This window comes from Formica exsecta, unplaced genomic scaffold (genome assembly GCF_003651465.1).
Source record: "Formica exsecta isolate Colony F162 unplaced genomic scaffold, ASM365146v1 scaffold394, whole genome shotgun sequence".
In the NCBI taxonomy this organism is placed as follows: Eukaryota; Metazoa; Arthropoda; class Insecta; order Hymenoptera; family Formicidae; genus Formica; species Formica exsecta.
The window spans coordinates 968,701-981,743 of record NW_021851177.1 but is presented as its reverse complement, the minus strand read 5'-3'; the positions used below and the strand labels follow the sequence as shown (position 1 = coordinate 981,743).

At 33.6% G+C, this 13,043-nt stretch overlaps 1 protein-coding gene across 3 annotated transcripts in view; it reads left to right on the top strand.

Moving 5' to 3' along the window:
• LOC115239749 overlaps window positions 1–13,043 on the top strand; it is a 28,911-nt gene that overhangs the window by 3,139 nt on the left and 12,729 nt on the right. For 2 of the 3 annotated variants that reach the window (XM_029814439.1, XM_029814440.1), the window contains 2 exons: window positions 1,048–1,234; window positions 3,382–3,516. In XM_029814439.1, coding sequence (XP_029670299.1) covers window positions 1,079–1,234; window positions 3,382–3,516 — 291 coding nt within the window. In that variant the 5' untranslated portion in view covers window positions 1,048–1,078. Of the gene's footprint in view, window positions 1–872; window positions 966–1,047; window positions 1,235–3,381; window positions 3,517–13,043 lie in introns of those variants that run through there. The other variant, XM_029814442.1, reaches the window with a different exon arrangement.

Here is a 13,043-nt window from a genome sequence, read left to right as displayed (position 1 = left end):
TGCTTAATAAAACATGAACATTATAGGTCACACAGTAGATTTTGCGAATTTTAACATTTTGGTAATATATTTTTGCATACATTTTATTGTATAATTCATATGTATATAATTCCAATTAAGATATAATTGTACGAACTAAACATTGATTCGGTATGTTGGATAATTTAACATTCTGTAGTTCAAGAATAGCACTTTATTTAAGAAATGTGATATGGAGATAAAAGGAAATACGCGTTTTACAGTTATTGCAGCGTAGATATCAATCTGATGTGCACGACGAAGCAATAAAATATACAATAAAAGTTATATAACGGTTGTATTCGTGTGACAGATAAAAGTGATTTATTAAACGTGATCTGAATATAAAGTCGGCGAATGTTATTTATAACGGTCCAATTTAATAAGCTTGTGCTTTTCAGTTGTACATTCTGCGTCTTCCTCTATGTTTTTAGATTCTTTTTTCTTTAAATAATAAAAATTTCAAAATATGTACATGTTATATAATTTTTCGGCATATCGGCGAATAAAAAAATGCTGTTAAAAAAACACAATATCTAGTACAACACTCGTAATTCAATTGTCAATGTTCTAATTTAAAATTATATTTATGTCTTGCTTCCTTCCATAATTATGTAAAATTAAATCATAAGCTGGAAAGCACCGAATGAATAAACGAAGCATGAAGCGGGCAGAACGGAGCCGGAAGTGAGTTCGCAATTCGTTTCTATATTGGGAAACGATATATAAAACCGAATGTCTCGCGATTACAACATTGGTGTCCCAGCATTGGCACTTCTATTACACTGTCGACTACGTGCAACGGCGGCGTGTCTCCCGAGAGAGAAGAGCAATATCCTGTTAAATCGATAACGAATGATGACAGGACCCACGTGCTGCGGCATGCGACTTGTACCAAGTCGCTCCCGTCCCTATTTTAGCATTCGATATTCAAAGTTGACTTTTTTGTAAGAAGTTCGCCTCGAATCGCTATTGTCGTGATCGTGCACAGCCGTACTTTTGTTCCATTCTTCTTTTTCTTTTTTTCAGACTGATGGGCGCGGTACGTAAATGATGGGAGATGTGGGTACATGATATTCCTGAGACGACGTACGAGCCGGAAGTCGAAGAGGACGCGAGGAAAAAGCGCGAATGTCGAGTCGTTCAGGAGGGTACGGCGTTGTGGAAGCTCCGGAAGGAGGAGTTGCAACGTCAAAAGCATCGTGAACAACGTGAGGTATGTGTCATAAATGGGCGTTCTCTGACTTAGCCACGTTGCCGCCGTTTATGTCACTTGCCCTAGAGGCAGCTACCCCTTAACATCATTGTCTCGCGCTTGCCATTGTTACTGATCGGATAAAGGTCAACCGTGAGAGAGATACGATCCCAATGTGTATTCGGTGAACCGGAACATCATTAAGGTGATGCCCAGATTTTGGAATTGATCCTTTTGCAGCGGCAAAAGCTGGATTACTCAAATGTAACGTTACGTTTGATTCAGGAAATGCTAAATCCAGAATTTTATTTTTATCACAATTTTTATCTATATCACAAGGCTTGTATTTCCGTAACGTGTAACGGAATAATGGAATAAATGACAACTGTACTTCAGGTATATTTAATTAAAGGCCGAAAACAATATTTTTTAGAAGCAAATAAATATTTAAAATGTAATCAATAATACTTAACAGAAAAGATTATCTTAAAATGATACTTTTGAAAAAAAAGTTATTTGAGAATATTGAATCACGAGAGATAGAGAATATAGATAATTTTCATGCTTATCCCTATTAGAGGTGTTTTGAAGATAGCGTTTTTATTCAATTACGTGACTGACCTAGTTGTGCTTATTTCAGTGTTTTACGCGACGTGTCGTTGAATTTGGAACGGGAAATTACGTGCAAGCGAACAGTAATAAAGCTACGAGTATCCCATTAAAGTGGATTTGCATAATCTCTGCCTAACTATCCTAAGAAACAAGCCGCAAAAGATAACCCAATAATTTATCACGGTCTCTATCGTTGCACTTTACATAAACTTCACGCTCTCATCTCTCCGTGCTTGTTACAAACTTGTTACAACAAACATTGTGTGTGTATAACCTGTTAAAGTGTGCATTGAGGTCGCGTCTTGATAGTGATTTCCGGAAGCGATTGCGAATATAAATCGCAATTGAAAATAAGATCGATGTTTGCCTCGAACTGCAAAAAAAAAAAAAAAACAATATTTACACGAACTCTGGAAAAATTTTCAAGCACCATTGAATTTCAAAACGATTTGTACGAGTTATACAAATTTTTTGTTTACATTATCTCTTCATGCTAGTCTTGTTACAGTGTTTTTTAATTTTATAACAAACGCGGAAAACGAATTTTCGAATTGTTTTTATAATTCTTTTTTTTTTTTTAATATAGCTTTACGCCAATTTTATTTTCAGCATTTAAAATCTCGCTATCCAGTCTTTATTCCCTATTTTATTTTGATATTGACGCAACATAACGATGATGCGCAATCATCACCGCAGCGGTGGTCCTAAATATTTGTAGAACGCACGCTCGTTACATTCATTACCGTCCTTTGTGAAAATAATAATTTGTATGGAATATAATGTAAAAATACGCGAGATGCAATTTGGCGTAACGCAACATTGCACACATATATTTTGTTCATCGTCCTCAATCACTCAAAATACATGTCGAAATTATGCCGATGAAAATCCCGGCGTAATTATTGCTTCGGTGATTATTTCGTATCGCGTTAATATACACACATCGACCGCATTTAAATTGTATTTACTGCATGCGGATAGGGAGATTTACTGGCACAACTGGCATGCTAATAATGACAGGCGCGGGATTATTAGCGGTCCTATCCTCTCTTATTACACGGGAATCTGGTGTAGTCGCGGTCTAGTGCAAGTGCATGCGGTCGAATGTAAGTGCATTAGCAATGTTATCAAGGAGAACCGATATGTTCAGAGTTAATCTCATCTCTACGCGAAGTTCACCGTATAAGTACACCAATGCAAGTTTTAAACATTCTAGTCTAGAAAAAGGATTAAATTACTTTCTTTCAAGAGCCATTTTTAATTTGCAGCAGCATTATATATTAGACATCGTATTTAAATATCTCGGACAAAGTCATACCTTTTTTCATTCCTTTTTTATATACATATACATAAGTCACGCAATGATCCCGTGTACGAAATTTCTGTGAAAATTATAATAGAAACTTAAGTAAAAAGTAATTTGACATTTTATTACGATATTATATGTACGCAACGAGAAATTTAATAAAAATATCTTACATGATGGCAAGATCAGCTGCGGCTGATGTAGCTTAACTTACACAGCGACTTTATATTTTTAATTTTTTTCCTTGCAGCTGCAGAAAATTCTGGCCAGTTGCTCGCCGTGGGGTAAACCAGGTGGCGGCGCGCCCTGTGCGGCGGCTCTAAGGAAGAAAAACATACCTCTGGATCCACTCGAGTTGCCGAGAAGATGTCACAGTTACGGTCAGGTAAAACGACTCGGGACAGACTGTTGTGTCTGCAGCCGTCATTTTTCTTTTTATTCGAACTATCTTGCCGCGAAACTTTGTCCCGTAAAAAGTCTGACTCGGCCGTAAGTGACGATCGCATGCACGTTACTGAAAACTTTCAGGTTTACTTATTGCTTACGCATGTCGCGCTGATGCATGCGAAAACGGCGTTACATGTGCTGTAAGATGCATTGCCGCGTTTTTAATGCTTTCGCTCTATGCATCAGCTCTTGAGCCGATAATTTTCTGGAAGCAAAATGGGAGTTAAATAGTTTGAGAGAATTCTGAACTTAAGCTGGCCGTGTCGCGCAAGCAAACAGATCTATTTGTCTCCATGGATTTTTTCAATATGCAAATTAAGATGAGACAGAAAAAGGGATAAAAGTCACAGTATAATTTCGCAAAGCAAAATTTTTTTCATATCTAGATTAATTAAATCCTTGCCGAAAAAATATTTGAAAAAAGTGAACCTATTTTCTGTAGAAAAATTATTATAGAAATTATACGCGACTGCGAAGATTATGCATCTTTAATTCCAACGCGCCTCGGTTGCCGAGCACAGTCGAGGTTACGTACAAATCGAGTTATTAAATCCGTGCACGTGTATAAACATGTGTGATCATGTATGAAAACACACAAACTCCAGGAAATAATATCACGCAACACTGTGTACTGCACAAAATTTTCAAGCAGCTTACACGTTGTGATACAATATTACGTTGAAATACATATTAGATTAGAATATTCCCTGTCTGACATTAGCTTTAAAGAGTAGCTGCAAAGTAGCGACAATTCCACTTTATTTGATTCATTTCTGTCAGAAATATATTGATGACTTTTTATTATTGATTCTTTTCTTCCCTATGTCTTTCTTTTATTAAAAGTTAATATTTAATAACAAATATATATCACATATATTAATACGAGGCAAATTCCATTACTGCAAATATACGTTGCGGTTAATACATTATTACTTTAATAATTATAAAAAATATAAATTCTCTCTGTCAATTTCTAGACTTTTAATTGATCAAAATATAAAGTTGAATGACATTCCACTAATGTTTCAATAATAATTGTTTAAGCTGAATTTTTTATTGTGAAAATTATGTATTTAGCAACGCATCCATAAATAAGGCGTGATTTAGTAAATATTTGCAGAATCTCGAGGATCTCTCTTAGAGCACAATTATAATTCATCTACATTATTATCTACCTCAAACTTACGTAAGTAACGATCATTATTGTGCAGCATTCTCTCTGAAAGTACGGCGAGATTTTCTACCAGCTCGATGTTTTCAATGTTCATATCCATCATCGGAATAAGAGTTTAATACAATTACACTTAGAATGATTATTCTTAATGCATCAAATGATGAATTTGCGCGAATTATATTATAAATTTATTTACTTTCTCTCAGCCCGAGACAAATGATGATACATTTTCCAGAATTAAACTTTACAAATTTACTTATATGTAATAATGTGTAAATCTTTATCCATCTTTTTCACAGCTTATGTGTATTATAAACTATATAACATTATTAAGATTTAAAATTTCTTATTTCGATTTTTTCGTGAAATAAGCATTTTTAGAGTGTGTCATCGGATAATAATATATTTCATTGTTTACTTAAAAAAATTCCAAAGAATTTTACTTTTTAAACATTTTATTAAATACTTTTTAATATTTTATTTATTTACTATTTAATATTTTCGACTCAATACACTGCAAATTTTTTCAGTGTATTTACATTAAATCAATATCCTTTCTCGTTTCTATTGTGTGTTTAACGTATATAATAATAACATGCAGAAATATTAAATCACAATAAGAAATAGACTACTCAGACATTCATAATCAAATTTTTATTGTGATATACCACTGTATCATATACATAATGATACAAATCATTGAGAAACAAATTTCCTTATAAATTGGATGAATCTCGCTTTAATTTTGGTGTGAAACACAAATCTGAATTCTCATTTTGGCAAAGAGATATAATTTTTGTAAATTTTAAATTAAAAAATTTCTTTAATTTCTCTAATTTAAATTTTAATTTAGCGAACACCAAGTTATTAAAATTGCGCGAATTAACCGTGTTTGAGCAAATTTTTTTCGTTTTACGTAAACATAAAGAAGATCGAACAATGAGAGTAAAAACGAGAGATTTGCGATGAAACCAGATATTATTTTTAGGATAGTAGTAGTAATAGCTGTGCAATTTATTTTGTTCTGAAAGGGATAACGACGGATCGCACAATCTGTTCCAAATTGAGGAAAAGATCTTATTTCATGTTATCTTGGTGCTTAACAAAATTATTGCTGTAAAATATAAGAGAGATAGAAATTATCGCTATGTTAGGTCGGTAACTATTATCAACTATTTTCCCAATTAATGTATGTGTATGTATAATAACTTGATTCTTGCTTTATATTGCGAATTGTTTCTGAAATTACCATATTTTGGTAATTGTTGCAATTTTTCTGATATTTTTTAATCATTTTCAATGCATTCATAAAACTGTTCTCTCTCTCTTTTTTAATCGCTTATATAAAATATTTTTTTTGTTTTTACATTAGAGACAAAGTTTTAAAAATTATTCGTAATAGAACTGCGTGTTATACATGCGTGAATAAAGAGTGTAATTATATCCTGCAATTATACTCGAACTGTTTTTGAATCTCCATATCTTAAAAGTTAACAACTCTTATTTATATATTATGCTCATATATTACATATATATATATATATACAACATAGGTGATATGCATAGGTACGCATCACACTTTAAATGTGTCTTTTTCATTTTCTTGTATATATCTTATAAAATCAAATTTATTGAAATAAAAATACATACCTAAACATTCAAAGAAAAGTATCTTTTTCGATTCCTACATATCTCCTCGATATTATGCAATCTGGTATGTACCAGACGAATATGTGTACAATCTATTGCACCATCAATAGAAGAAAGGCCTATAGCTCCAGGACCATATCCAATATATATATATATATATATATATATATATATATATATATATATATATATATATATATATATATATATATATATATATATATATATATATATATATATATATATATATATATATATATATATATATATATATATATATATATATATATATATATATATTGCTCATATATTACATATATATATATTATATATATATATATATATATATATATATATATATATAGATGGACAATATAGATATAGACAGAATTAATCTCTGACAGAACAAAGCAAAAATGGAATACATGGAATTCACCTCGCTTGTTGTTTTGATTAAACGAGCTACGTATTTCCATGCAAATTTCCATACCTTTTCTTTACCGCGACATGAATGTACGACCGTATACAATTTTTTTGCTCGGTATACACATTTATCAAAAAGATGAAAGATGCATTTATATAAATAATGTAATCTCTGCATATACATTTGACGTATGTATATCTGTAAAAGCTTATCACTTACTGGTCACTAATTTTAGAAATTGTCATTACATTTCAAATTAAATCATGAATTGAGATGAATTATTATTATCGAGATATTTGTTTTATCAGACAGCGAAATGCACTTTATTACTCATATGTAACTACGATATTTGCCGCATTTGCTTCAATTTTAAAATTATTTTAGACGATCTATATATTCAGGACAGAAATTCTATAATTATAATTTTTATGCATTGTATAATATACAAAACATTTGACAAAGTAAGATATATACATGTATGTACTTATGTATACCGAAAAAAAAAATTGTTAACTTGACTAAATCCGTTCAACTAATTACCATTTCTTTAATTGAGATATTTAAGTATTTAAGTCAAATATACGTCATGTTAGATTTAATATGTCGTATTTGACTTAAATATATAAATATTTTAATTTAAAAATGGTAATTAGTTGAACGGATTTAATCAAGTTAACAATTTTTTTTTCAGTGTACTTATGTACAAAATATATATCAGGATACATAGTCTGTTTGACATATAGTCTGTTTTGCAAATATATTTTTGTCTTAAATTTTCTCGTTAATTATCGTCTAAAGTGAACTTAAATGAATGCTTTAGTTAATATTTCAATGCACATTTCTCAAGGCATTTTTTCCGACGAATAAAAGCAAGAAAGCTTGCATCATTTTAGGCGTATAATTGGAAATAGAACGGTGGCAGTCTCTATCGGTTCGTTTTGCTTTTATAGTACTTGCCTTAAATATTTCCTTTCACATAATTGGAGAGAGCTTTCGTTTGCCTGTGTGTATCGCCAATTAGATCTACATCTTTATACGCTTACGATCGTTATAACCGCGTAATATCGTTAGTACGCAAATTTATCGCTGCACAAGAGGCATACTTCCATAAAATTTTGTACAAAGGTAAATTACTTACATACAATTACTCCCGATTCTCGACGACACAATCTACTTCGCAGACATGTTGCATTGCGAATAGTATAATGGTGTCGGAAGTCACCTGTATTATTGCCTTGAATATTGCAAAAGCAGCACGTATGGGGTTTCCGGCTTCTATGTCGGAGAGATGGATGAAGAGATGAAGAACTAGAGATGTTAAGTCGATCCTGTCATCGACATTAAGGATCAAAGTTGGATCGAGAAATCACGACGAAGTTTCCAACAAGATTTACTTTAGCTGGGGATTAATAAATTGATTTCCTTTGTCTATATGATAAATAAAGTTATAATCTGAACAGTCAAATTATAATGCGGTTTTATTAGTTTGCATTATTGATGCAATTAAAAGAGTCATCCCGAGACTTTCTGTAAAAAATTGCAAAAGATGTTATGATAAATTTATATATATGTATGATAGAATAGAGATCATATATTTGTCTGTATGATATGGTGGATGGAGTCTGGATAATTTAATTATAAGTATGCTTGTGAGAATATTTCTTGAATTTTAGTTTTTTGAAAAATTATCTACAAATAAATTTATAACAAGATTAAATAAATACATTTACAATGATTAGCGCACTGAAAAATTAACTGTAACTATAAACCAAAATAATCGATAATACTTTATACGATTTTTATCCGCAAATGGATCCGTAATTTTATTGTCACCTTTCGACTGTCAGATGAAAGTGACGATATCGCTGCGGGAAGTTTCTATTAATATCTCATCTTTGACCTCGTACACACGATACCTTTTCGATACCGCAGACACGAAGTTTGTATTGCAATGTCATCGCATGAATATCGGACACGCGATGATGCGTGTAAAACTTTTAGCAGGTTTTATATATAGGTATACGAAAACTTGGAGGCTATTAATCTATAAGGTGTATCAAAAATCATTATCTCAAATGATATTGTTATTTGAAATATCTTTCACACATTTAATTAAGAATAACTACGATACTATTTCTTCAGTATTTCATAAACTAATACAGATTTTTTTTTAAATTTAAATAAATTCTTAGTTTTTACTCTTGATTTAATTAATCGTAAATTTTGTTATATACGCTGTAAATAATCCATTAGTTCTTTCTTAATTAGTTTAGAAAAAAAAATCAGAAAATATTTGGAACGTATAAATCTATAGAAATGGATACGGCGATTTCCTTATTGGAGTCGCAGGTATATTCAAATGAGTTAAGCTTTATTGTCGAATACGGTATCGACTCGTCATGCCAGCAAATACGAGAAATCTCGTAATGGACTTTCCTTGTATGTTGGACACGAGGCATTTTTCTCGTGGCAATAATTTCGAGAGAGCGGCTGTGCCGCGGGGGCCGAACACGTCGTATCCGCTCGAACTCTCGAGACGTATAGTCGATTTCTCCGATCACGTAGAACTAGAGAGAGCAGAGAGGAGAGAAACGCTACTTCCACAAAGTCGATTCTCCTATAACGCCTACAGGTCTACTGCCGTGAAATTTTTGATGTTTTGTGTAGTTGCGAACGGAAACGTTTTAACGACACTATTCAGCAACGGTGCAAAAATGGATATTTCACTTATTTAAATGAACAATTATAGAACGCAAGTCTTTTTCAAGCTATGACAGATAGCTAAATTAAGATAGATAAATTTGAATGCTCCAAGTGGCTTTTTTATCATAACAGATTTTCAAAATACTTTTATTGAGAGATGAAATTAAATGCGCATTTTATATATAATATTATAACAAAAACCGATTATATATTAAATATAGAATTGATTAAACTGTCGATTTATTTTTAAATCAAATTAAACACTGCAATTATACTTGCGAAACTGGTCTGTGTTGCAAGCATAATTGAAGCAGATATTTCAGGAAGATGCAAATTTATATGAAATATTTACTCGCATTATTATCTTATCTGAACTGACAGGACGGGAGAAAATCAATCTCATGCTTATTTTATGAATTGAGAAGTTTGCGAGATTGGCACAATAGCACCATGTGTACAAACGTGTGCAAACACACACCGTGTGCTGCCGCTCTTCGTCGCAGTGTAATTTTCAAGATTACGTGCCGGGATTGTAGAAATTAGACTATGCCGCTAATCGGATGCATATGAGGTTCTAACGTGAAATTCCGCGAGCGTCTTAGAATCTCTGTTGAATCCCGTGTATGATGACAGTACAGTATAGGGATAAGCGGGCGCGAGTGGGCACGTGTTCGGTTACGACGCGACGAGCCCGCGTATACGTAGATCGAGGAAACAAGCCTTGGAAACTGCTTAATATGCGACGACGCCGTGTGCTTAGCTGGCGCATCCTACGCCGTGGGGACGTCCTGGTCCTGGCGGAGCTCCTTGGAGGGATCCCAAGTTGCTGGGTGCGCGCTTCCTCGAATCCATGGTACGCATATCTATCTAACCGCGGTAATCGTATACACGAGAATACTTAGATGGCGGGTATCTCGTGTTGCGCATCCGCTAATTACAGAAAGGGAATCCTTAATCATCGGTGAGGGGAGGGGGGGGGGAGGAGCCACTTCGCGATCTCAAAGCGCCGACTGATTCTTTGTGAACGCGATACTTCAGAAACTGCATGCTAGGGAAGTGTTGTCAAGTCGGTTTAATTATACAGCGACGGCGCGAAACATTAACTCAAGCATCAACTATCGAAAAACTACTCCTTTTCCTACAATTTCGATTCTACAATCGACAAGAAAACACTATCTAAAGAGTATTTTTTTTTTTTTTTTTTACGGTATAAGGATAAAATATTTAAACGCATTATATTGCGAGAACGTTGTTTCTTGAATTACGAATAGATTGTCATCGTCATTATACTATGTAATTATTTTGCGATTATATCTATTATTACATATTATAGGATTTTATTGCATTTTTTTTTTTTTTTTTGATTGGATCAACAGACACGAAGTTTGTATTGCAATGTCATCGCATGAATATCGGACACGCGATGATGCGTGTAAAACTTTTAGCAGGTTTTATATATAGGTATACGAAAACTTGGAGGCTATTAATCTATAAGGTGTATCAAAAATCATTATCTCAAATGATATTGTTATTTGAAATATCTTTCACACATTTAATTAAGAATAACTACGATACTATTTCTTCAGTATTTCATAAACTAATACAGATTTTTTTTTAAATAAATTCTTAGTTTTTACTCTTGATTTAATTAATCGTAAATTTTGTTATATACGCTGTAAATAATCCATTAGTTCTTTCTTAATTAGTTTAGAAAAAAAAATCAGAAAATATTTGGAACGTATAAATCTATAGAAATGGATACGGCGATTTCCTTATTGGAGTCGCAGGTATATTCAAATGAGTTAAGCTTTATTGTCGAATACGGTATCGACTCGTCATGCCAGCAAATACGAGAAATCTCGTAATGGACTTTCCTTGTATGTTGGACACGAGGCATTTTTCTCGTGGCAATAATTTCGAGAGAGCGGCTGTGCCGCGGGGGCCGAACACGTCGTATCCGCTCGAACTCTCGAGACGTATAGTCGATTTCTCCGATCACGTAGAACTAGAGAGAGCAGAGAGGAGAGAAACGCTACTTCCACAAAGTCGATTCTCCTATAACGCCTACAGGTCTACTGCCGTGAAATTTTTGATGTTTTGTGTAGTTGCGAACGGAAACGTTTTAACGACACTATTCAGCAACGGTGCAAAAATGGATATTTCACTTATTTAAATGAACAATTATAGAACGCAAGTCTTTTTCAAGCTATGACAGATAGCTAAATTAAGATAGATAAATTTGAATGCTCCAAGTGGCTTTTTTATCATAACAGATTTTCAAAATACTTTTATTGAGAGATGAAATTAAATGCGCATTTTATATATAATATTATAACAAAAACCGATTATATATTAAATATAGAATTGATTAAACTGTCGATTTATTTTTAAATCAAATTAAACACTGCAATTATACTTGCGAAACTGGTCTGTGTTGCAAGCATAATTGAAGCAGATATTTCAGGAAGATGCAAATTTATATGAAATATTTACTCGCATTATTATCTTATCTGAACTGACAGGACGGGAGAAAATCAATCTCATGCTTATTTTATGAATTGAGAAGTTTGCGAGATTGGCACAATAGCACCATGTGTACAAACGTGTGCAAACACACACCGTGTGCTGCCGCTCTTCGTCGCAGTGTAATTTTCAAGATTACGTGCCGGGATTGTAGAAATTAGACTATGCCGCTAATCGGATGCATATGAGGTTCTAACGTGAAATTCCGCGAGCGTCTTAGAATCTCTGTTGAATCCCGTGTATGATGACAGTACAGTATAGGGATAAGCGGGCGCGAGTGGGCACGTGTTCGGTTACGACGCGACGAGCCCGCGTATACGTAGATCGAGGAAACAAGCCTTGGAAACTGCTTAATATGCGACGACGCCGTGTGCTTAGCTGGCGCATCCTACGCCGTGGGGACGTCCTGGTCCTGGCGGAGCTCCTTGGAGGGATCCCAAGTTGCTGGGTGCGCGCTTCCTCGAATCCATGGTACGCATATCTATCTAACCGCGGTAATCGTATACACGAGAATACTTAGATGGCGGGTATCTCGTGTTGCGCATCCGCTAATTACAGAAAGGGAATCCTTAATCATCGGTGAGGGGAGGGGGGGGGGAGGAGCCACTTCGCGATCTCAAAGCGCCGACTGATTCTTTGTGAACGCGATACTTCAGAAACTGCATGCTAGGGAAGTGTTGTCAAGTCGGTTTAATTATACAGCGACGGCGCGAAACATTAACTCAAGCATCAACTATCGAAAAACTACTCCTTTTCCTACAATTTCGATTCTACAATCGACAAGAAAACACTATCTAAAGAGTATTTTTTTTTTTTTTTTTTACGGTATAAGGATAAAATATTTAAACGCATTATATTGCGAGAACGTTGTTTCTTGAATTACGAATAGATTGTCATCGTCATTATACTATGTAATTATTTTGCGATTATATCTATTATTACATATTATAGGATTTTATTGCATTTTTTTTTTTTTTTTTGATTGGATCAA